At 50.4% G+C, this 25,544-nt stretch overlaps 1 protein-coding gene across 1 annotated transcript; it reads right to left on the bottom strand.

Annotated features, from left to right (window-relative positions):
* Positions 1–1,943: 1,943 nt before the first annotated feature.
* Positions 1,944–24,441, bottom strand: IKBKE (inhibitor of nuclear factor kappa B kinase subunit epsilon). The gene is made up of 20 exons (XM_054290821.1): positions 24,355–24,441; positions 23,108–23,248; positions 22,899–23,028; positions 21,068–21,249; positions 19,514–19,674; positions 18,316–18,426; positions 17,475–17,654; positions 16,928–17,130; positions 16,112–16,176; positions 15,941–16,032; positions 15,095–15,196; positions 11,832–11,901; positions 11,642–11,754; positions 9,827–9,903; positions 9,066–9,105; positions 7,522–7,623; positions 5,891–5,987; positions 4,899–4,996; positions 3,551–3,622; positions 1,944–1,977 (listed from the first exon to the last, which is right to left on the bottom strand). The coding sequence occupies exons 1-20, from the start codon at positions 24,439–24,441 to the stop codon at positions 1,944–1,946; spliced, it is 2,157 nt and encodes a 718-aa protein (XP_054146796.1).
* Between the last annotated feature and the right edge of the window lie 1,103 nt (positions 24,442–25,544).

The raw sequence follows: 25,544 nt of genomic DNA on the forward strand, positions 1-25,544 counted from the left end.
CCAGGATGGGTGGGACAAACCCAGCAAGGTGGGATTTGTCACCCTGCTCAGCTTTCGATGCTGCTTCCCAGGATGGGGATGTGGGATAAACCCAACAGGGTGGGATTTGTCACCCTGCTTCTCCCTGGGATGGGCCAGGGTGGGTGGGGTGGGCACAGCAGGGTGGGATTTGTCATCCTGCCCAGCTTTGGATGCTGCTGCCTTGGATGGAGATGTGGGAGTGAAATGAGGCCAGCAGGGTGGGATTTGTCACCCTGCCCTGCTGCCCCCTGGGATGGAGATGTGGGATAGGTCCAGAAGGGTGGGATCTGTCACCCTGCTGGTCCTGGGATGTGCCAGGATGGGTGGGATGAGTCCAGCTGGGTGGGATCTGTCACCCTGCCCAGCTTTGGATGCTGCTCCCTGGGATGGGGATGTGGGATGTGGGATGGGTCCAACAGGGTGAGATTTGTCACCCTGCCCTTCTCTCTGGGATGGGGATGTGGGATGGGAAGGTGGGATAAACCCAGCAGGGTGGGATTTGTCACCCTGTCCTGCTGCTCCCTGGGATGGGGATGTGGGATGGGTCCAGAAGGGTGAGATCTGTCACCCTGCCCTGCAGCTCCCTGGGATGGGGAGGTTGGATGGGGATGTGGGATGTGCCAGGATGGGTGGGATCTGTCACCCTGCTGCTCCTGGGATGGGGAGGTGGCATGTGGGGACAGCAGGGTGGGATCCATCACCCTGTCCTGCTGCTCCCTGAGATGGAGATGTGGATAAACCCAAAAGGGTGGGATTTGTCACCCTGCTGCTCCCTGGGACGTGCCAGGATGGGTGGGATAAGCCCAGCAGGGTGGGATCTGTCACCCTGCCCTGCTGCTCCCTGGGATGGAGGTGTGGGATGGGGAGGTGGGATGAGCCCAGCAGGGTGGGATCTGTCACCTTGCCCAACTTTGGATGCTGCTCCATGGGATGGGGATCTGGGATGGGTCCAGCAGGGTGGGATTTGTCACCCTGTCCTGCTCCTGCCTGGGATAGGGAGGTAGGATAGGGATGTGGGATGGGGAGATGAGCTGGGGATGTGAGATGAGCACAGCAGGGTAGGATTTGTCGCCCTGCCCAGCTTTGGATGCTGCTCCCTGGGATGGAGATGTGGGATGGGCCCAGCAGGGTGGGATCTGTCACCCTGTCACCCTGCTGCTCCTGGGATGGAGATGTGGATGTGGGGACAGCAGGGTGGGATTTGTGACCCTGCTGCTCCCTGGGCTGTGGATGTGGGCACAGCCCCTAAATCACCCTGGGGACAGGCAGGGGGGTGGCTGAGCCTTCCCACAAACATCTCCGGCTCCTGCTCCTGGCAATCCCTATGGCTGCCCCACACCTGCCCTGGCTCATCACCAGGGAATTTTGGCTCCTCATCAGCCCTCAGGTCACAGAACAGTTGGGAAAGGAGCAGAACCATTGTCCCCAACAAAGGGCTGGGCCAGCAGGGCCCTCCCTGTGCCATTCCCCAGGGACGGCGAGGTGACAGGGATGTGTTCCCACTCCATCCTCTTCCTCTGCAGCAGGGAAAGGTCGGCAATGCCTTCCCACAGCCACCAGCACCACTCCAGCACGTTTAAAGTGGGAGTAAATCCTGAATAAATAAGAGGATGAAAGATTAAAGCTCTTCTTCTCTTCATCTGACACAGTGATGCAGAGAAACCATGAAAACACCAAGTCCTTCAAGCATTTTTTTTTTTAAAAAAAACCCAAGAAAAATATAAAACCCCGCTGGATTTTCTGGCCAAACTCGCTCAGGGCACTCGGGGCTGGTGGGGGAGAAGGTGCAAAGTGCTGGGGCACAGAGGTAGGACACGGAGAGCTCCCAGGGCACGGGGATCCAGCAGCTCTGTGGCTCCAGGGGCTGTGAATTCCCTCTGCTGGGAAGGTTCGGCTCAGCAGCTGCACCTTCACCGAGTCCCTCAAACGCTGGGGGCAGGAGCAGCCCCACCCAACCTGCAGGCACAGAAGGGTTTGGGTCAGAGGTGGTCCTAAAAACAGGGCTGGATTCCCAATTTCTTGGGTTTTGTCTTTTAAAACGGATGGATGTCTTTTAAAAGAGACTGGATTCCCAATTCCTTGGGTATTGTCTTTTAAAATTCCCGGATGTCTTTTAAAACAGGACTGGATTCCCAATTCCTGGGGTTTGTCTTTTAAAACTGATGGATGTCTTTTAAAACAGGGCTGGATTCCCAAATCCTTGGGTTTTGTCTTTTAAAAACTGCTGGATGTCTTTTAAAACAAGACTGGATTCCCAATTCCTGGGATTTTGTCTTTTAAAACGGATGGATGTCTTTTAAAAGAGACTGGATTCCCAATTCCTGGGATTTTGTCTTTTAAAACGGATGGATGTCTTTTAAAAGAGGCTGGATTCCCAATTCCTGGAGTTTTGTCTTATAAAAAATAATCACAGACTGTGGGTTTCGCAGAGGTTTTCATGCAGAAAAATCTGTATTTAGTTCCCCATGGCAGTGAGCAGCAGTGAGTGCTGGGGAAAAGGGAAAAAGCTGGAAAGAGGGGGATGAAATGATGGAGAAATTCTTGGCTAAAAGGCCAAGAAAGAGAAATTCTGCTGCTGCCAGCCCATGATGCAAACAGGGGGCAGGTAAAAACCCCATGGAGAGTGAGTGTGGCTGTGCCTGGTGGGAGGCAGGGAGCCCACCCAGAGCATCCAGCACAGCCTGGGTGGGGGGAGCAGGGTGAGGAGCAGGGATCCTGTGAGGAGCAGGGTGAGGAGCAAAGATCCTCCTGGGAGCAGGGAGAGGAGCTGGGGAGGAGCAGGGTGAGGATGAGAGGAGCAGGGTGAGGAGCAGGGATCCTGTGAGGAGCAGGGTGAGGATGAGGAGCAGGGTGAGGAGTTGGGATCCCATTGGGAGCAGGGTGAGGAGCAGGATGAGGATGTGGAGCAGGATGAGGAGCAGGGATGCTGCTGGGAGCAGGGTGAGGAGGAGGGATCCTGTGAGGAGCAGAGTGAGGAGCAGGATGAGGAGCTGGGATCCCGTTGGGAGCAGGGTGAGGAGCAGGGATCCTGCTGGGAGCAGGGTGAGGAGCAGGATGAGGAGCAGGGGAAGAGCAGGATGAAGAGCTGGGATGCTGCTGGGAGCAGGGATCTCATGAGGAGCAGGGTGAGGAGCAGGGTGAGGAGCTGGGATCCTGTGAGGAGCAGAGTGAGGAGCTGGGATGCTGCTGGGAGCAGGGTGAGGAGCAAGGATCTCATGAGGAGCAGGGTGAGGAACAGGGATCCTGTGAGGAGCAGGGTGAGGAGCTGGGATGCTGCTGGGAGCAGGGTGAGGATCAGGATGAGGATGAGGAGCAGGATGAGGAGAAGGGATCCTGCTGGGAACAGGGTGAGAAGCAGGGACCCTGTAAGGAGCAGGGTGAGGAACAGGGATGCTGCTGGGAGCAGCAGCCCAGTGTGCACTCACTCACTCACTCACTCACTCTCACACTCACTCTCACACTCACTCACTCACTCACTCACTCACTCTCACACTCACTCACTCACTCACTCACTCTCACACTCACTCACCTCTCGATGATGCTGTTGTTGAGCTGCAGATCGCAGGCGACCGACCTCATCTGCTGCAGCAGCTCCTGCATCCTGCAGGGACACAGCCTTTAGGGGCAAATCCAACCCTAACTCCTGCAGGGGACACAGCCAGCCCCAATTCCTGCATCCTGCAGGGGCAAATCCAGCCCTAATTCCTGCATCCTGCAGGGGCAAATCCAACCCTAATTCCTGCATCCTGCAGGGGCAAATCCAACCCTAACTCCTGCAGGGGACACAGCCAGCCCCAATTCCTGCATCCTGCAGGGGCAAATCCAGCCCTAATTCCTGCATCCTGCAGGGGCAAATCCAACTCTAATTCCGGCAGGGACACAGCCAGCCCTAATTCCTGCATCCTGCAGGGACAGAGCCAGCCCTAACTCCTGCAGGGACACAGCCAGCCTCATTCCAGCCCTAATTTCTGCATCCTTTAGGGGCAAATCCAACTCTAATTCCTTCAGGGACACAGCCAGCCCTAATTCCTGCATCCTGCAGGGGTAAATCCAGTCCCAATTCCTGCATCCTTTAGGGGCAAATCCAGCTTTAATTCCTGCATCCTTTAGGGGCACATCCAGCCCCACATTCCTGCAGCAGCAGATCCAGCCCTAATTCCTGCCTCCTTTAGGGGCAAATCCAGCCCTAATTTCTGCAGGGGCAGATCCAGCCCCTCATTCCTGCACTGCTCATCCCCTGCTTCCCATGGGAGCAGCTCCTGCTGAAGGGCTGGGATGCCCCACAGGACACTGAGCAGGGATCACACCCAGCAGGATCAGACACAGAACCCTCACCCCATTCCCAAGATGAGCAGCAGGAGGTTCTGTCCCCCCCTGAGGAGCTGGGATGTCCCCAGACCCCTGATCCCAATTGTGGGAAATGGATTTGTAGAGAGTTCTTAGGGTGTGACAGAAAGCCCACACAGTATGCAAACTCTGAGATAAGAAATATTGATTTAGCAATGTTATGGAATAAGATAGATGTTGTTGAGAGAGAAATAGAACTAGAAAAAAGTTTCAGAAATGGCCTTACAAATAAAACGAAATACTTTGGAGAAATAGAATTATGAAAGATGTATTATAGTGGGACCCACAAGGGGCAGTTTTAGATGATTGGTTTTAAGGCTTTTACAGCATGCTGTGACAAAAAGTTAACAAGCTAAGAAATGCTTATGGTGTTGTGTAATCAGGAAATAGCTTCTGATTGTGCTGGTTTGAATTGTAACACCTGCACTGTCTCACCCTTCTCACGAGACTGAAAATGCAATAAAAGCTTTTAACTCTCCGTTTCCCCATCCCTGAGTCACACAAAGGTGTTTTCCAAACCCAGGACTCACCTCAGAGCCATCTCCTGGCAGGCCTGGCTCAGGGGGACAGGGGCAGGCACAGGAGGGGCCAAATTCCATTGCTCCACCTGGAGAAGCCTGTCCAGAGCCTGTGGAGATGGAAATGGAAGTGGAGATGGAAATGGAGGTGGATGGAAATAGATGGACATAGATGGAAATAGATGGAGATAGATGGAGATGGATGGAGATGGAGATGGAGATGGAGATGGAGATGGAGATGGAGATGGAGATGGAGATGAGATGGAGATGGAGACAGAGATGGAAATGGAAATGGAGATGGAGATGATGATGGAGATGGAGATAGAGATAGAGATGGAGATGGAAACGGAGATGGAAATGGAAATGGAGATGAGATGGAGATGGAGATAAAAATGGAGATGGAAATGGAAATGGAAATGGAAATGGAGATGGAGATGGAGATGGAGGTGGAGGTGGAGATGGAAATGGAGATGCAGATGGAGATGGAAATTAAAATGGAGATGGAGACGGACATGGAGATGGAAACGGAGATGGAGATAAAAATGGAGATGAGATGGAGATGGAAATGGAGATGGGGGTGCAGATGGAGGTGGACAGTGCTGGCAGTGCCACACCAGGGGCTGTCTGTGGGGCTGACCCAGAGCCAAACAGCAGCACCCACAGAGTCACACCCAGCACAGCTCCAGGACAATTAAATAAATGAACCCAAGCCCCAGCACACTGCCAGGGGGCTGTGCCCCAGCTCAGCAGCTCTGCTGTGGCAGCTGGAGGTGGAGCAGCGTTTTCCTCCTGCTGTAATTGCCATTTATTGGGCACACGCTCCCCGTGCCAGGCAATCCTTGGCACCAGCACCTTTGCCAAAGGTTTCCCTGCTCACACAGCACCTCCAGCTTGGATCACCCACAAAAATCTGCACCAAGGGGTTCAGGAACCCTGCAGGCTCCCCTGGTGTGCCCGGGTGCTGCTGGGGAGGAGCAGGAGGAGCTGCAGCCCGGGACACCCACGCCCTGCAGGCAGTCCTGGCACTCCATCATCTCCACACCGCAGGCACTGATGTGGTTGCTGAGCCTCTTCAGGTGCTTCTTGATCTCACAAACTTTTCTGGAAAGAGGAGAAAATTATGTCAAAACTCCCAGGCAATGCTTGGCATAATTTATTTTATTTTATTTTATTTTATTATTATTTTATTTTATTTAAATTTTATTTATTTTTTATTTTATATTTCATATTTTATACTTTATACTTTATATTTTACTTTATTTTATTTTATTTATACTTTGTTATATTTTATACTTCATTTAATATTTTATATTATTTTTTTTTTATTTTTATATTTTAATTTAATATCTTATTTATTTTTATTTTTATTTTATATTCTACCTTATTTTATATTTTATTTTTTATTTTATTATATTTTCTATTTAATATTATATTTTATTTTGTTTTGTTTTTATTATATTTTATATTTTATTTTATATTTTATACTTTAAATTTTATTTTTCATTTTATTTTATTTTATTTTATTTTATTTTATTTTAAATTTTTTTGGGTGTGTTTTAATTGCACGCTGCTTTCTGCAGAGCTGCCTGCATTCAAAATCCTGAAGGGAAGCAAATGAGTCAGGGCTTGCTGTAATTGCAGCTGCAGCAGCCACCATTAGGCCAGGTTATCCAAACAGCACTAAGAGCTAATTAATCAGGGAAAGTTGATTGGAAATGAGGCAGCTCAGACCTGTCAGTTCACCCAGCACAGGCTGGGCCTCTTGTTCCTACCCAAAAAAGGCTCCACACACCCAGCAGGCACACCAGGAATTGCATAAAAAAAATAAGAATGTTTGTTTTGGCTTTAAAAAAACAAAGGAAAGAATATTTCAGGTGAATGATCCACCTCAAGTCCCCAGAAAAACAACCACCACCCCACAAACCCAGGCAGGAAACAAAACAGCACAATTAAAACTGAAGGAAGGAGAAATTAAAAATATCCAGCTGTGACTTACGGTGCTTTCCCCATAAGGAGAGGAAAACAGGTACAAAAATACCCCAGGAAAACGTGGGGAAGGATTCTTCCTCCCTGGGAGCAGAGGTAAAACCCTTTTTAGAGCTTTTTTAGTGCTTTTTTAGTGCTTTAGTGTCCTGCACCGCGTGGATTCTGTGGGGCTCCACATGCAGGAATTGGGGAATCCCAATCCAAGAGAGAATTCCCAGAGAAAATGAGGCAGATTTCATCGCCTGGGTGTGATGAGGGGACTGTTCTGGTCCTCAGAGTGAAACCTGCCTCTGGGTGAGGGCAGGCAGCAGGGACAGCCCTGGTGGGACAAGCTGGGAATGGGAATGGGAGAAGGATGGGGAAAGACTGGGGAAAAAACAGGGGAAAAAACAGGGAAAAGGAAAAGAACTGGGGAAAAGAAAATGGGAAAAGACAAAGAACTGGGAAAAGACAAAGAACTGGAGAAGGATGGGAAAAGACTGGGGAAAAAACAGAGGGAAAACTGGGGAAAGAAAAAGAACTGGGGAAAAGAAAAAAAAAAAGAGGGAAAAGAAAAAGAACTGGGAGAAGAAAAAAAAAACAGGGAAAAGAAAAAGAACTGGGGAAAAGAAAGAAAAACAGGGAAAAGGAAAAGAACTAGAGAAGGTACCTCATCCTGCTGCTGTGCAGGGCCAGGGCCTCCTGGTACTGCTGCACACAGTCATTCTGGAAAATGGACAGAACCCTCCTGGCCAGGTTCCCCAAATTCAGCCTAAACCCAGGAATAAGAGAGAAAACAGCATTATTTCATTAATGTGTGAAAAGGAACATCACAGGAGGCCTAAAGCTGCCTCCTGAACAGAGAAAGAAAGGAGTTACAGGGAAAACAAACCCTGGCTGTGATGGAGAGGGAGGTTTGGGGGATACAAAAATACAAAATACAAAGAGCATTTTGGTTTTGGAGGTTTTGGGGGATACAAAAAGCATTTGATACAAAAATACAAAATACAAAGAGCATTTCCCAAAATCCTCATTTCCATCTCCACACTCCATCCATAGCAGACAGCACTTGGAAGCCCTGGATGCTCAGAAATGAATTAGAGCAGACAAACCCTGGCTGTGATGGAGAGGGAGGTTTTGGGGGATACAAAAATACAAAATACAAAGAGCATTTTGCTTTTGGAGGTTTAGGGGATTTTGGGGGATGCAACAAAGCATTTTATGCAAAAATACAAAACACAAAGAGCATTTCGGGTTTGGAGATTTTTGGGTGTTTTGGGGGATTCAAAAAGCATTTGATACAAAAATACAAAATACAAAGAGAATTTTGGTTTGGAGGTTTAGGGTGTTTTGGGGGATACAAAAAGCACGTGATTTTGGAGGTTTCTGGGGGGTTTTTGGGGGGGGATGCAAAAAGCATGTGATAGAAAAATACAAAAAGCATTTTGGTTTTGGAGGTTTAGGGGGGATGAAAAAGCATTTGATACAAAAATACAAAATACAAAGAGAATTTCCCCCAAATCCCCATTTCCATCTCCACACTTGATAAAGCACAGAGCACTTGGCAGCCCTGGATGTTCAGAAATGAATTACAGAGAAGACAAAATACCCCTGGAGAGGGAGGTTTTGGGGGATTCTCTCCCCTGTTCCTCCTCCAAGGGCACTCAGAAATCTCTGCCTTGGATTTCAAGGCAAATGCTCAAGGTCAGACTGAGCATTGAGACAGAGGAGTCTGTGGAATTTCACCCTCCCTGCTGCACGCTGAAATGGGAATTTTGTTTCTTGCCTGTGCTGAATTCCCCAGGTTTGGGTGGAAACTGAAAGGAGAATTCTTAAAAGTACCAAACCCATCAGGCACTTCAGCAGATGGGGAAGCAGGCACACTTCCCAAATCACCATCTCAGTGCAAAAAATTGCCTTTTTTTGGTCATTTGCTCACACAAAACAAGTCCTGTGTGAGCCCAGCCCGGGATGGGTTTGTCCCCTCAACCAGCACAGGGATGTGACCCCAAAACAGCCCCCTGTCCCCAGCTCTGCAGAGCTGCTCCATCTCAGAGGGCTTGAAACCCTCCCTGTGAGAGCTCCTGCAAGGAGGAACCACACAGGAACCTCCTCCAGGGCTCTCTGACAGCAAAAAGGACAATTTTTAACCCTTTGGGACCCACCCAGAGCCAGCAAGGGGCAGTCCTGGGGAGGGGACAGGGTGGCACTCACTTATCCAGCTTGTGGATTTGCTCCTCGTTGTAGCTCAGCCCTGGGGAGGAAAAACAAGGTCACCACACATTTGCTGCTGGCAGCCCCAAAAATGGGCAATTTCACACGGCACAGAGCTGCCTGAAGGGGATTTTCCTGGTGGGTATTTTCAGTTAATTTAAAAAAAGAATAGAGATAATTTCTCGCAGGCTGAGCCTGGGAATCTCAGAGGAGAGGATCCAAACAATTATTATTTCTCTTTCTGTCACCATTGTTTATAGACATTGTCCTCCAGAGTGTGCTACTGATAATTCACCAATAGTGTGAGAGGTTTTCACTTTGACACCAATCAGTTCTTAAGTCCACCATGGTTTCTATATTGATAATTCACCAATAGTGTGAGAGGTTTTCACTTTGACACCAATCAGTTCTTAAGTCCACCATGGTTTCTATATTGGTAATTCACCAATAGGTGAGAGGTTTTCACTTTGAGACCAATCAGGTTTAAAGTCCACCACTGTTTCTATAAGAACTGTAAATTTATAATAATTAAGTGGCTTTTCACACCTTTTGCATCATAGAGTCAATGATAATTATTGCCCAGCTGGGGGCTGCTGCCACATTTCCTGGACACAGAAATAGGAAAGCTCTGCAAGGTTCCACGGGGTCCCTGCTGATCCCAGCAAACCCAAATCCCCCATTTTCCCTGCAATGTCCCATTTTCCCTGCACAGGGACAGAGCGGGGACATTCCTGCCCGGCGTCCCCAGCCCCAGCACTCACTCAGACACGTCCTGGCCTTCTTGAACTGCTTGTGGATCATCTGCATCTTCTCCAGGCAGCATTCCATCTGCTGGATGCTGCAACGGGGCAGGGAGGGGGGCTGAAATCAGCATTTGGGCTGAAATCGGCATTTTGGAGTGAAATCAGCATTTTGGAGTCAGATTATCCCTTTGGGGTGGGATGTGAAGCTGCTGCCTGTCTGTGAGCAGGGACATCACCCCTGTGTGTGTGTGTGGCACCCCTGGCAGGGGAACTGCTCCATCCTGTGGGGCTCTGCTGGCAAGGAGGAAAGTTGGACAAGAAAGTCTCACAGATATGTGTGTGCTTAGCAGAAAGATTTTTAAATGTTGAGTTTGATGAAAGAATAGAGATGGAAGCAAGTTTTGATATAGAAGGAAAGAATTAATGAGCCAATCTTACTGGATAACAAGGGAGGAGGGAGGGGAAAAGGAAGGGAAGGGAAGGGAAGGGAAGGGAAGGGAAGGGAAGGGAAGGGAAGGGAAGGGAAGGGAAGGGAAAGGGAAAGGGAAAGGGAAAGGGAAAGGGAAGGGAAGGGAAGGGAAGGGAAGGGAAGGGAAGGGAAGGGAAGGGAAGGGAAGGGAAGGGAAGGGAAGGGAAGAGGAAAGGAAAAGGAAAGGAAAAAGGAAAGGAAAAAGGAAAAAGGAAAAAGGAAAAAGGAAAAAGGAAAAAGGAAAAGAAAAAGGAAAAAGGAAAGGAAAAAGGAAAGGAAAGAGGAAAGGGGAAAGGAAAGGAAAGGAAAGGAAAGGAAAGGAAAGGAAAGGAAAGGAAAGGAAAGGAAAGGAAAGGAAAGGAAAGGAAAGGGAAAGGAGGCAAAGGGTGTGTTAGTTAGAAGGGATTTTTATGGCTTAGAGCAAAGGATAAACCCACCTCAAACAAGATGTTTTTACCAAGCAGAAGGAGAGCACAGGCAAACAAGTCAGCAAATGTTGCAAATAGAAAAAAGGTCTCAGAATTTTCTACAGCAAGAAAACTGGGAAAAAACTTCTAGCTTAAACTGCAATGTACTGACTTTTAGTGATTGGAGAACAGTGACATGAATATGGTAATTATAGTAGTTATGGTAGGCTATGGATAATAGTTAAGGTATAGATTTGTTCTATTGTATTGAGATGCTCAGCAAAGAAAAGTTTATAATGCACTGTAACCAAAACAAAAGTCTATAATGCATTGTAACCAAAACCAAGGGGTCTCCAGGCCTGTCTGCAGCTGGAGCTGACAGCTGTAGCACAGCTCTGTCACCCACAACCCTGGACTGCTGTGACATCTTGGATGGAATAAACTGCATTTTAGAGAGCCCCTGGAGTCCCACATCCCTCATTCAAGCTCTTACAGGGCTCCACATCCAGGAAAAATCCCATTTCCAAGAGAGAATTCCCACAGAAACCGAGGCAGATTTCATTGCCTGGGTGTCATGAGGGGACTGCAGGACATGGTTCCTGTCCTCAGAGTGAAACCTGCCTCTGGGTGAGGGCTGGCAGCAGGGAAAGCCCTGGTGGGACAAGCTGGGAATGGGAATGGGAGAAGGATGGGGAAAGATGGGAAAAAGAAGGGAAAAAAACAGGGGAAAGAAAAAGAACTGGGGAAAGAAAAAAAACTGGGGAAAGAAAAAAAAAAAACCAAACTGTGATAGGGCAGGGAAAAGGCAGGGAGAACACAGGGACAGGGCAGACCCTGCCCTCAGCTCCTGCAGAAATTCTGAGCATCCAAACCAAACTTCCAGCCTAAAAACCCCCTCCACTTGTAAATCCAGCCTGGTGGGGACAGCCAGGTGGCACCAGGGATCGCCCCACACACCTCTTGTCCTCGAGCACTTGCTGCCTGTCCTTCACCAGCTCGGCCAGAATCCCATCCAGGGCTCCCTGGAAGTCAAAGATGCTGTGGGAGCACTGGGAGAGCTCCTCATCCACCTGCAGAGGGGGGACACAGGTTGGGACCAGCTGCTCTGAGAGCCCTGGGGGCTGCTGGGGCTGGGGACGCTGCTCACCCTCCGCAGCCTTGTGTTCACCACGTCCAGCCCAGCTGGGGCCCTGCTGCCTGCAGGAACGGCCTCGTACCTGGGGGAGGCAGAAAACGGAGATTCCTGAAGGAGAATTATTGTTGTTAAATAATTGGCACAGGAATCCACCCCGTGCTGGGGTCCTGGAGGGCTGCAAAGGGATTTCCTGGGGCAGCAACCCAGATTTCACTGTCGGAACTCAGTGCATCCCTCCGGGTGTCCAGAGCTGCTCAGGATCCCGTCAGGGGGCTCAGAGACCCTGGCACACAGCCCAGAGCACCTGGGGATTTGATTGTGACCCCTGGAGCAAGTTGCCAGCTTTGTATGAGGACCTGAAAGTCACACAGGTTTGAATGGTGTAATAACAAAATAATCACAGGGTGAAAATGTAGATTTTAGGATTTTTGGTATGGAGGTTATGGGGACAAGATGGAGGAACCTGGGCACATCCAGCCTTTCTCCTTCTTCTTCTCATTCTCAATTTTCTGCTGTGATGTTGGCACTTTGGGATTGGTTTAGAGTAGAAGCGCACTGTCTAACACAGGTGATAGGTACTGGGAATTAGGTGTAAATATGGTATATTTAGAATAGAAGCTCACTGTCTAACATAGCTGATGGGTATTGGAAAGTAATTATAAATGTGTTATATTTACAGTAGAAGCTCACTGTCTAACATGGGTGATAGGTATTGGGAATTAAGTGTAAATATGTAATACATAGTTTGTAGTATAAAAAGTAAAAATGTGGATTTTTGGTATGGGGGTTATGGGGACAAGATGGAGGAACTCGGGCATGTTTAGCCATTCTCCTTCTTCTTCTTGGTGTCCATTTTCTGCAGTGATGTTGGCACCTTGGGATTGGTTTAGAGTAGAAGCTCACTGTCTAACATAGGTGATAGGTATTGGGAATTAAGTGTAAAAATGTTATATGTAGTTTGGAGTATAAAAGGACAACACAGAGTGCCTGTGGCTGCCCTGCTGAGCAGATCTTGGCTGGGCAGAAAGAAAATTTTATAGATAAGAATTAATAAACAACCTCAAGACCGAAAAGTGAAGAGTCCAGACTTGTTCTTCAGTTAAACAGAGACATCCTGCACATCTCAGGGCAACAATTATCAACAGCAACCCAAGAAGCCACGAGATGCAAAGTGCTGATCTGGTAAAAACTCGCCCTGTTGAGTCCAATTTGTTCCAAAATTGTTGGTTTTACACCCACTGGCTGCAGGCCAGCTGGGAGGGCGTCTGTGTGCCAGGCTGAGCGTGGCACAGGGGCTAAGTCAGCAGAAACGTTCCTGCTGCAGAGCTGGAAGGGCTGGAAGAGCCAGAGCACCCAGCTGCAGCTCTGCTGCTCCTGGCACTCCAGCCCTGAGGGCTGCACTCAATGGGAACCACGTGTCCCTATTTATTTTATTTTTTTTCCAGATGAAATGGAAATTAAGAGACTTTGCTAAATGGAATGAAAGAACAGCAACCCAGAGGCAAAGAATTTTCCACTACAACAAAAAAGCAGCAGAAAAGTAAAATATCCGTGGGTTGTTTGAGATAAAATGGGTTCAGCTGGGCCCAGGGCAGCTGGGTGGGAAGGGGGGTGTGGGGAAGAGGAAGGTTCAGGGCAGCCCAGGGTTTCTCCATAAAAATTCAGTGGAAACTCTTGGAAGGAAATGGGATCTCTCCCCATGGTTGGTGGGATGCTGGATCCCTGGGAATGCAGCCCTGCTCTGCAGGGTTGGTGATAGGGCCAGACCTCCATGGGGTCCTGGAGTTGGTGCCATCCTGCTCTTTATTTATCCCAATTTTCTCAGTTTTCCTTTCCCTGGAGCTGGTGCCATCCTGCTCTTTATTTATCCAAATTTTCTCACTTTTCCTTTCCCTGGGGCTGGTGCCATCCTGTTCTTTGTTTTATCCCAATTTTCTCAGTTTTCCTTTCCCTGGCTCCTTCCTGCTCGAGGGCTGCAACATTCAGAAAACCCCAGTGCAGGAGCCAGTCAGGACTAACTCTGCCTCCTGTGAAATCATTAAAAACTGAAACAAAGAGGGAGAAACAGCCAGAGTGGCTCATTTCCCAGACAGTGAAAAAGCCTTCTACCTCCACAATATCAGCTTATTCCTGGCATTTTACTTACTCCTGATTATCCAGGACCTTTGAGAGCCCCTGTTCCAGATTGCAAGGAAAGATGTTTTCCATTACCATCCGTATGACAGTTGTCTTTTGTCAAGTGGGCAGTTTGCCTTATCTCTCTCTAAGTGACCACAATCACTCCTCCCTCGGGAGGAGACATCTGCTGATAACAGCTATTGAATGTCCCTGCATGGCTGATAAGAACTACAGCATCCCATTGGGAGATGTGAGCCCAGAGGGAGGAGCCAAGCATTCCTACCCGGATATAATCTGGAGATTCTGGAACACCAGCACAGCTTCTCCACTGGATTGCCCAGAGGAACAGCAGCTGCCTCTTCTTCCACTGCATCTTCAGAGGCAGAGACTGCACCTTTCTCCAGGATCCCTGCTCCAGCAGAACCAGCCCTGACACTGCAGGAGGGCTGAGCCACAATTCCAATGGGACTGCTGCCAACAGCCTGACCCACAGGGTGTCCCGTTGGGTTCTGACTCTGGCCCTGTTGTTCCAGTGTACTGCATTGTTTATTTTGTCCATTTATTTTTCTTCCCTATTAAAGTGTCACAGATACCTTTTGTGAAAAATCCTTTCCTTAGGAATTTTCCTCCTGAGAAGCTGAGAGACCTCAGGAACAAAATGTAAACAATGGTTATCTGCTGCTGTGGGATGCAACAGGTGCATCTGGGATTGGTCTCATGTGGTTGTTTTTAATTAATGGCCAATCACAGTCAGCTGGCTCAGACAGAGAGTCTGAGCCACAAGCCTTTGTTATCATTCTTTTTCTATTCTTAGCTAGTCTTCTGATGAAATCCTTTCTTCTATTCTTTTAGATAATTTTAATATAATATATATAATAAAATAATAAATCAAGCCTTCTGAAACATGGAGTCAGATCCTCGTCTCTTCCCTCATCCTCGGACCCCTGTGAACCCGTCACATTAAGGAACTGTTATTTCCTACTCCCATATTTTTTGCCTGAGAGCTCCTTAATTTAAAATTTACAGCAATTCAGAGGGAGGGGAGGGTTTACATTCTCCATTTCAGGGGAGGCTCCTGCCTTCCTTAGCAGACTCCTGGCTTTCCAAACCAAGCCAGCCCCATATCCCCCCAGCACAGCCCAGCCCAGCTCACTTACAGCTCGTGTGTCTTCCCCATGGTGAGCTGCAGGCAGGTGAGCACGGAGTGAGCTCCCCTCCTCTGCTCCAAAATCCTGCAGCACTCTGTCCTCAGGTTCCCACTGCCAAGAGAGAAAACAGCCCCTCCAACACGTGCATCCTGGAATCACAGACCCATCCTGGGGTGGGGATGGAGCTCATGGCTTCTCTCAGGCTGCTCTGAGGCACTGGGGGCTGGGTGAACCTAAAATTGGGTGTGGCTGCTGCTTTTAGGGTCTCTCACTCTCTGTTCTGCCCCAAAAGGGGTGGGTAGGGCAGTGAAGTTCATCATGGAATGGTTTGGGTTGGAAGGGACATTAAAGCTTAAATTCCAAATCCCTGCCATGGGGAGGAACACTTCCAATAGATGCACACAGTGATGAGAATGGAAAGGAAAGGAAAGGAAAGGAAAGGAAAGGAAAGGAAAGGAAAGGAAAGGAAAGGAAAGGAAAGGAAAGGAAAGGAAAGGAAAGGAAAAGGGGAAAGAAAGGGGAAAGAAAGGAAAGGGGAAAGAAAAGAAAGAGGAAAGAAAGGAAAGGAAAGAGGAAAGAAAGGAAAGAAAGAATAATTCTGGTTTTTTTTCCTCAGCTTCTCCTAAACTGAAAAAAGTCAGCCAAAAGGAACAAAAGAGGACGGGAGCATCCTCCCAACGCCAGCCCCATGGTGCCCCTCCTGCCCTGCTCCCTCCAAGCCCCCAGGATCCACCCCAGCATCCCCACTGCTCTGCACTGGCAGGAAGATGCTGGAACCCCTTACCCCAGCAAACCCCGAGCCCTGGCAGGCTGTGTGCCCCCTGTGCCCTGCCCAGCCGTGGCTCTGGCACTCACATCACCCAGTGCAGGCCCCTGGCCAGCAGCTCCCGGCCCCTCCGCAGCGCCTGCCCCACGCGCAGGGTCTGGTGAGCAGCACCCACGGCACTCTGCAAGGCAAAGGGCACTGCCAGGGCCTGTGCCGGGCACAGGGCGCCGCCAGCACACTGCCCTGGCACACACACCCACCTTGGCTGCACTGCAGTCGGCCACCACGTCCACCCTGGGCACGAACTTGGGGAACTCCAGCGCCGCTGCAAAGACAAGGCAGGGTCGGGGTGTTTGTCACCAGCTGGGGGCTGTGGGCAGCTCCCACCCACCAGATAAACCCTGGGGACACTCAGGATTTCAGCCTCAGTGCTGGAGGCTCAGTGAAGCCCTCCAAGATATTTTGGGAGCATGGATGAAGGCAGGAATTCCCAAAGCTCAGGGTGGTGTGTGGACATGGAGCAGCAGTGCATGGCAGGAGAAAACTGACCCTGAAATTCACTAATCCTGCTGCAGGGACCAGAAACAGGACTGGGAATTGGCATCAGGAGTGGGAATTGGCATCAGGATTGGGAATTGGCACTGGGAAGTGGCATCAGGATTGGGAATTGGCACTGGGAACTGGCATCAGGAGTGGGAATCGGCACTGGGAACTGACATCAGGATTGGGAACTGGCACTGGGAAGTGGCATCAGGATTGGGAATTGGCACTGGGAACTGGCATCAGGATTGGGAACTGGCACTGGGAAGTGGCATCAGGATTGGGAATCGGCACTGGGAACTGGCATCAGGATTGGGAACTGGCACTGGGAACCAGTACTCCTGCTGCTGGCACTGGGGTCACTGCAGAGAATGGGGACTGGCACAACCTGGCAGTGGGAAAAGAGACCAGTCTGGGGAACTGGGAACCCCAGTGGGAACTGGGATCCAGGTCAAAGGAGCTGGGATCATGCAGGAAATGGGAAATCTCTCAGGGTAATAACTGGAACAAATCCCTCTTCCATCAGCCACACTCACGGTCTCGGTACCGGACCCCCACCACGTCCTCGGGCTGCTCCGAGGTGCTCAGCAAAGTCAGGGGGCTGCTCTCTGTGGTTTTGCAGAAATGATGAGCTTGTAGGTTGGGATCCAGCTCGTACAGGTGTCCTTCAAAAAAGTATTCTTGATGGTGAGGGGCTATGTTTGTCTGTTTGAAGACGGCGTCTAAAAACTTGGTGGTACTGAAATGGAGAAAGAAGGGAAAGGATGGGGATAAGCAATGAGGTGAGCACGCAGATTTCCATCCCTTTAGCAGCCTGCTGCCCTCAAAACACCAAGATGTTGGTATTTTCTCTTAGCAAAATATCAGATAAGGTCAGCAGAGCCCCCTGGACCTCTCAGTTTGCCCAGAGCTCTGCTAGTGCACTCCCAGCAAAGGCTGATTTGAGCCTGCTGTGTTTTAACCTGGCTTGGGAGCAGTGCAAAGGGCATGGGGGTGCCCCCAGGTTCCCCCGTTGAGGTGTGGGGAACTCACAGCTCCATTCCCAAATCCCAAATCCCAAATGAATCTCCATCCCAGCCTTACGTGTTGTAGGAGTGGATGTAGATGCGGTGGGAGGACGCCTGCTGCAGGGAGAACACGTCCACCACCATCCTGTGCAAAATGTCGTTGGTTCCTGCAAAAAACTGGTCGAACCCCCAGCATTTCTCCTGATCCACCTCCAGGATGTTGGCCAGGATGGGGACCAGCTGGTCCTTCAGCCCCCTGCAGCAGCAAGGGAAGGTTTGTATTTGGGTTGGCCCCAGAAGAAGGAAGGAATGATGGATCTGACTCCATGAATGACGAATGACTGATGAGTCTGTCCTCAGAAGGCTAATTGATTATTTTATAATACTATACTATATTATAGAATGCTAAACTAAACTGTACTAAAAAATACAGAAAGGATACACACAGAAGGCTAAAAAGCTAATAATAAAATAATGAAAAGATAATAATGAAATAATGAAAAGATAATAAAGAAAACTCGTGACTCTTTCCAGACTACTGACACAGCTTGGCCCTAATTGGCCAAAGAGTCAAAATAATTCACATGAAACCAATGAAACAATCACCTGTCGATAAACAATCTCCACACACATTCTACATGAGCAAAACACAGGAGAAGCAAATCAGATAATCATTGTTTTCCTTTTTCTCTGAGGCTTCTCAGCTTCCCAGGAGAAAAATCCTGGGCAAAGGGATTTTTCCAGAAAATATGAATGCCATAGGGAAGAACAGAAGTTTGAAGGGCTGGTGTAACCCCGAGTCACAAACACTGTTTGCACCCTTGGAAAGCAGAGATCTGCTCTGAAAGCTGTGACAGCTGAGGATGAGAAGTTTAAGTGCCCTGTTAACCCCTCCTGTGCTGGCTGGGGACACTCACGTGGAGAGGCGGCAGGTGATGGGCAGCTCGTAGCTCCACTCGATGCTCCCGTTCTCCTGCCTCTGGATCCCTGCGATGGCCCCAGGAGGCTTCTCTGTGGTGATTCTGTACCTGAGGGAAGGGGATTGTTGGCCGCTGACTCGAGCCAAGCGAGCTCTGTTTGGGCACTGAGTCCCTCAGGTGGAGGGAAAGGGCAGAGCGTGGATGTGCTGGGAAAAACACGATTCGCTGAGGGAAAAAAGTGCCCAGAGGGAAAATACTGCAAGGAACAGTCAGAATCTTATATTAACCCTGCCTCCCCTTAGCCAAGAAATCATGGGAATGCATTTTACAGAATCCCAGAATTATCTGGTGGTGGTGTTTGAGGGTCCCCAAGATGAGGGAAGAGATGAGAATCTTGACTCCATGTTTCAGAAGGCTGATTTATTATTTTATGATATATATTATATACTAAAAAGAAAATATAATATATAAAATATAAAAAATAGATAAAATATATAAGATATAATATATAATAATATAAAAGTATAGTATAATATAATATAATATAATATAATATAATATAATGTAATATAATATAATGTAATGTAATGTAATGTAATATAATGTAATATAATATAATATAATATAATGTAGTATAATGTAATATAATATAATATAAAAATATATACAAAAAAGAAAATATAATCTACTGAAAGAAAACTATATACTAAAACTATACTAAAGAAAGAGAAAGGAGACATCAGAATGCATAATAAAATCTTGTGACTAGAGTGTCCGACACAGCTGGACTGTGATTGGCCATTAATTAGAAACAATCCACATGACACCAATCAAAGATGAACCTTTGGTTGGTAAACTATCTCCAGACCATATTCCACAGCCATCAGATAATTACTGTTTACATTTCTTTTCTGAGGCTTCTCAGGAGAAAAATCGTAGTGAAAGGATTTTTCAGAAAATATGGCTGTGACAGGAAGGGACCTTAAAGACCACCTGGTTCCAATGCCCTGCTAGGGGCAGGGATGCCAGCGACCCACCCAAGCATCCCATTTGGAGGGAAAACGTGGCAAATGGGACATGGATTCTTGCCCACGCTCCCCACAGGCCCCTTGGCTTTGAGGCGAGGTGTGGTTAAAGCAGAGTGAGCCCCCCCAGCCCAGCCCCAGCTCCCAGCACACCTGGGCACGGTACCCACATGATCTCCTTGTTCCTGCGGGGTCCCCCGAAGGGCACGAAGGGCAGGCAGCCGGTGGCAGCGTGGTAGAAGGTGACACCAATGCTCCAGAGGTCCACGGTGACACCGAAGGCCTTCTGCTGCGGCTTGCGCAGCACGGCCCGCTCGTACACGTCAGGGTGCTGGGGGGCACAGAGACACGGGCCTGAATGAAAAACAGCACCTGGAAAACTGCTCTGGGTCCTGAATGAAAAATATCTGCCGGAAAACAGATCTGGGTCCTCCCAAAAACCTCTAACACAGCTCTGGGTCCTCCCAAAAAACCATCATCTGGAACACAGCTCTGGGTCCTGACTGAAAAACATCAACAGGAACAGAGCTCTGGGTCTTCCCAAAAACCTCTAAAACAGCTTTGGGCCCTCCCAAAAACCTCAACCTCCAATACAGCTCTGGTCCACCCAAAAATCGTCACCTTCAACAGATCTCTGGGTCCTCCCAAAAATCTCTAACACAGCTATGGGTCCTCCCCAAAAAAACATCACCTGTAACAGAGCTCTAAGTTCTCCCAAAAACTTCTAACAGAACTCTGGGTCCTCCCAAAAGACATCTCCTGTAACAGAGCTCTGGGTCCTCCCAAAAGCTTCTAAGAGAGCTCTGGGTCCTCCCCCCAAAAAAACATCACCCCTAACAGAGCTCTGAGTCTTCCCAAAAAAACCCCCATCCCCTTTAACAGAGCTCTGAGTTTTCCCAAAAATCATCACCTGGAACAGAGCTCTGACTCTTCCCCAAAAACCCATCACTTCTAACAGAGCTTTGGGTCTTCCCCAAAAACCCTTACCTATAACAGAGCTCTGGGTGCTCCCAAAAACTTCTGACACAGCTCTGGGTTGAGCCCAAAAAACATTACCTGGAACACAGTTCTAGGTCTTCCCAAAAAAACCCATCACCTCTAACAGAGCTCTGGGTCTTCCCAAAAATCATCACCTGAAACACAGCTCTGGGTCCTCCCCCCAAAAAAATAATCTCTAACAGAGCTCTGGGTCCTCTGCAAAAAAATAACACCTGGGACACAGCTCTGGATCCTCCCAAGAACTTCTAACAGAGCTCTGGCTCCTCCCCAAAACCATCACCTGGGACACAGCTCTGGGTCCTTCCCCCCCAAAAAAATCACCTCTAACAGAGCTCAAGGTCCTGCCCAAAAACCAGCACATGTAACAGACCTCTGGGTCTTTAAAAAAAAACCCCATCACCTTTAACAGAGCTTTGGGTCTTCCCAAAAACCATCACACGGAACACAGCTCTGAGTCCTCCCCAAAAAACCATCACCTCTAACAGAGCTCTGAGTCCTGCCCAAAAGTCACCACCTGTAACAGAGCTATGGGTCCTCTCAAAAATGATCACCCGGAACACAGCTCTGGATCCTCCCAAAAACCATCACCTGCAACCCTCCCACAAAGCACCGAGCCCTCCCCTTCCAAAACCACAGATCAGCTCTGCAAGTGACTCAGTGCAGGACAGAGGGACAGGGCCCAGCCTCCCCCAGGACCCCCAGGGCCTGGCACCTGCCCTGCTCACCAGGTACTCCTCTGTGCCGTAGACAGACACAAACTTCTCATCATCCTCCAGCTCCCGGGCGGCCCCGAAGTCCGTCAGTTTGTAGATGCTCTGCCCGTCGTCCCCCACCAGCCTCATGATGTTGCCGGGTTTGATGTCCCTGTGCACCACGCCGTTCTCTCGGAGGTGGTTCATCCCTGCCACTGGCACAAGGGAGAGGCAGAAATTCATCTGTGGGGTTGGGCCATGGGGCTGCAGAGGGGCCAGTTTGAGTTTAAAATGAGAAAAGGGCTGGAGAGGGGGTAAATGCCATGGTGGTTGTTGGAGGGACCCCACTGGGGGGCTCGGAGACCCTGGCATGCACAATACCTCACAAAATACCTAATACCTCACAAAATACCTAATATCTCACAAAATTTTCCACCAATTACCATACCATGCCTTCTGGTACTTTGTTGAGACAGGACTTATCTCCTCCTCTATCAACCAAAAATTCAAATTCTTCACGTAGGGGTCCCACCTCAAAGTTAACCAAGGGCTCCTCTAGATGTTGCATTGGGTCCCTTAAAGTGTAAAGCCCTTGACACCCCTAATTGTCACCTCTAAGAATCTTCTCTAAGGCTTCTTGTTCCCTGGCTATTGCCTCATTGAGACTGAGCTTTTTACAAACCCTCCTAACATGTCCAGTTTCTCCACAATAATCCCAGAGCACCTGTGGATTTGATTATGACCCGTGGAGCAAATTACCAGCTTTGTATGAGGACCTGAAAACCACAGAAATTTGAATAGTATAATAATAAAATTATCACAGGGTGAAAATGTAGATTTTGGGATTTTTAGAATGGGGGTTTTGGGGACAAGATGGAGGAACTTGGGCGTGTCCAGCCTTTCTTCTTCTTCTTCTTGTTCTCCATTTTCTGCAGTGATGTTGGCACTTTGGGGTTGGTTTAGAGTAGAAGTGCACTGTCTAACATAGGTGATAGGTATTGGGAATTAAGTGTAAATATGTTATATGGAGTTTGTAGTATAAAAAGACAACACTGCCTTGGGAGTGGTCAGAGTGCCTGTGGCTGCCCTGCTGAGCAGATCTTGGCTGGGCAGAAAGAAAATTTTATAGATAAGAATTAATAAACAGCCTCAAGACTGAAAACTGAAGAGCTCTGACTCGTTCTTCAGACACACGGGCCAAAACAGAGACATCCTGCACATCTCGGGGCAGCAATTATCAACTAAACTGTGAGAGGTGGCTGCACTTAGATGGGAATTGTGCTGGTGTTCACAGGGGTTCTTGGATGAGGGAAGAGATGAGGATCTGACTCCATGTTCCAGAAGGCTGATTTATTATTTTGTGATATATATTACACTAAAACTATACTAAAAGAATAGAAGAAAAGGTTGCATCAGAAGGCTGGCTAAGAATAGAAAAGAAAGAATGATAACAAAGGTTTGTGGCTCGGGCTCTGTGTCCAAGCCAGCTGACTGTGATTGGCCACTAATTAGAAACAACCACATGAGACCAATCACAGATGCACCTGTTGCATCCCACAGCAGCAGATAACCATTGTTTACATTTTGTTCCTGAGGCCTCTCAGCTTCTCAGGAGGAAAAATCCTAAGGAAAAGATTTTTCATAAGAGATGTCTGTGACAGGGGTTCAGTGTGACTTGGGGGGAATGGAGAGGATGAGGATGGCAGGGCACAGCTGCTGTCACAGCAGCTTCCCAGAGCAAGGAGAATCCCTCAACACTGAGCTCAACCCCACCCTGTTAGGGGTGCAGTTCCTCACCCCTCGCTCCATTGCCCAGGGCTGCAGGGTCTCAGTCCCTGCGGTGCTCCCGGAGCCCCACACTCACCCACACACTGCAGCACGATGAGGAACTCGGACTCAGCCAGGCCAAAGGCATTGGCCGGGTCTTCCAGCACGTTCAGCAGGCTGCCGCTGGAGCAATATTCCATCACCAGCACCTTCTGCTTGCTGCTGCCCTGCGGGGGGACACGGGCAGGGCTCAGCCAGCCCCAGGTCCCCTCCCTTGGCTGGGGAGCCCCAGGATTTCCCACTCACCGTCTCCTCCACGGCGAATAATTTGACGATGTTTTTGTGGTTCAGCTTCCGCAGCATCTCGAACTCCCGCATCTGCACCTCCTGGGGCCGCAGGTAGCTGGCACTGTTAAACACCTTCACAGCCACCAGCTCCCCCGATTTCTGGGGAAAAAAGAGCAAAAAGAGGGAATGAAAACACCGGGTGATGCCATCCACGTGCAAAGCAGCTCCAGGAGCTTTGTCCCGGCTCCCACTGGGGATGTAAACGATGAAATGATGAAATGATGAAATGATGCCTGCGCACCGCTCGGCTGCACAAACAAACCGCTGTTATTCACCTCCCTGCCCTTCCTGTCCCGGCACCCACGTGCTGAGTGAGTCTCGCTCTGTTTATCCGGCCCCACAAAAAGTTCCCATCTGTAGCTCCCCGAGGCACGGGGATGTTCCCAGCCCGCTCCCGCAGTTTGCTCAATAAACTTCAAAGGCTGCTGAGGAGGAGGAGGAGGAGGAGGAGGAGGAGGAGGAGGAGGAGAGCCCGCTCCAAGCCCGGCAAGTGTTTGCATGAAGTATGCAAATGGCCAAGGATGGGGTTTTCAAAACCTCTGGGCATTCCCCGGGAAGCAGCAGCAGCAGCAGCTCCTTCTTCCCCCTGCGCCAAAAGGAGCGCCCCAAAATCCGCCCCCAAAATCCACACACAGAGCAGGGCAAGGAGCCCCGTGGAAAATGAAAATAAAACGCAAAGCAGCGCCTCTCAGTCTAGAGGTACGGTCTGAATTTCTGGAGGTTCTGTTTTGCTCCAAGGTCGCCCCAACCGAAAAACCCAAACCAGCAGCTTATGTGTCAGCGAAGCCGGTGGGTGAGTATGTGCTTTAAGGAAGTTCCACAGGGTCTTCTCGTCGTATGGGTTTATCCCTGCTTTTGTACAGGGAGATCAAATAAAATAAAACGCAAACAGCGCCTGAGGTGCTCCAGAGGTGGAAGGATATCCCGGGAGGGCGGGCAGGGGTCGGGCAGGGATCAGGGCACCGGGCAGGGATGGGGGCACCGGGCAGGGATGGGGGCACCGGGGCTCGGATGGGGATGGGGGCACCGGGGCTCGGATGGGGGCACCGGGCAGGGATGGGGGCACCGGGCAAGGATGGGGGCACAGAGGCTCGGGCAGGGATGGGGGCACCGGGCTCGGATGGGGGCACAGGGGCTCGGATGGGGATGGGGGCACCGGGGCTCTGCACTTTGGGGTTCCTGCCCCCCCCAGCTGCCCCCCTCACCTTGTTGCGAGCTTTGTAGACAGAGGCCGTGGCCCCCTGGCCCAGGAGGTCCTCGGTGCTCCACAGGTAGTTGGGGGTGCTCTGCATGTCCGGGGAGGTTTATCCCACCGAGCCCCTCCGGGAATCGCGGCAGATGCAGGGTGGGATGCAGGGTGGGATGCAGGATGCGGGGCCGAGGCTGGGCATGGACGAGCCCCTAGAGCTGCCAGGAGCCCCAGGAGCCGGGTAGAGCCCGGCAGCAGAGCCCGGCGATGCCGGAGCTCGGAGCGGAGCAGCGCGGGGCCGGAGGCGCCTCCCCGGCCGGGAACTGAAAGCCGCGGATTGCAAAACCCGCCCGGCGAGCGCGGCCACGCTGCAGGAGGAAACGCCTCAGCTTCCTGCTCGAGAGAAACTTCCCAGCCGGGCTGCCGTGCCCGGCACACCGGGCTGCAATCCCCGGGCACACCGGGCAGCCATCCCCGGGCACCTGGGCTGCAATCCCCGGGTACACCGGGCAGCAATCCCCGGGCACACCGGGCTGCAATCCCCGGGCACACCGGGCTGCCATCCCCGGGCACACCGGGCAGCCATCCCCGGGCACCTGGGCTGCAATCCCCGGGTACACCGGGCTGCAATCCCCGGGCACACCGAGCAGCAATCCCCGGGCACACCGAGCTGCCATCCCCGGGCACCTGGGCTGCCATCCCCGGGCACACCGGGCTGCAATCCCCGGGCACACCGGGCAGCCATCCCCGGGCACCTGGGCTGCCATCCCCGGGCACACCGAGCTGCAATCCCCGGGTACACCGGGCTGCAATCCCCGGGCACACCGGGCAGCAATCCCCGGGCACACCGGGCAGCCATCCCCGGGCACCTGGGCTGCAATCCCCGGGCACACCGAGCTGCAATCCCCGGGCACACCGGGCTGCAATCCCCGGGCTCCTGGGCAGCAATCCCCGGGCTCCTGGGCTGCAATCCCCGGGCACACCGGGCTGCAATCCCCGGGCACCTGGGCTGCCATCCTCCGGTACACCGGGCTGCAATCCCCGGGCACCCGGGCAGCAATCCCTGAGCGCCCTGGCAGCAATCCCTGGGCACACCGGGCACCAATCTCTCGGCATACTGGGCTGCCATACCCGGAGCACCCGGGCAGCAATCCTCGAGCATGCTGTGCTGCCATCCCCCGGAGCACCCGGGCTGCCATCCCCGGG

The sequence above is a fragment of the Melozone crissalis genome, unplaced genomic scaffold (assembly GCF_028551555.1).
Source record: "Melozone crissalis strain CALT ecotype California unplaced genomic scaffold, PUWL_Pcris_2 ptg000086l_1, whole genome shotgun sequence".
Classification (NCBI taxonomy): Eukaryota; Metazoa; Chordata; class Aves; order Passeriformes; family Passerellidae; genus Melozone; species Melozone crissalis.

Excerpts from the sequence above, each read along its gene's own strand:
- IKBKE (XM_054290821.1), bottom strand. The coding sequence starts at position 24,441 with ATGCAGAGCACCCCCAACTACCTGTGGAGCACCGAGGACCTCCTGGGC. Across the intron at positions 21,250-22,898 it reads CATCGTGCTGCAGTGTGTGG|TGGCAGGGATGAACCACCTC; the intron begins GTGAGTGTGGGG and ends CCCTTGTGCCAG. Across the intron at positions 17,131-17,474 it reads TACATCCACTCCTACAACAC|TACCACCAAGTTTTTAGACG; the intron begins GTAAGGCTGGGA and ends TCTCCATTTCAG.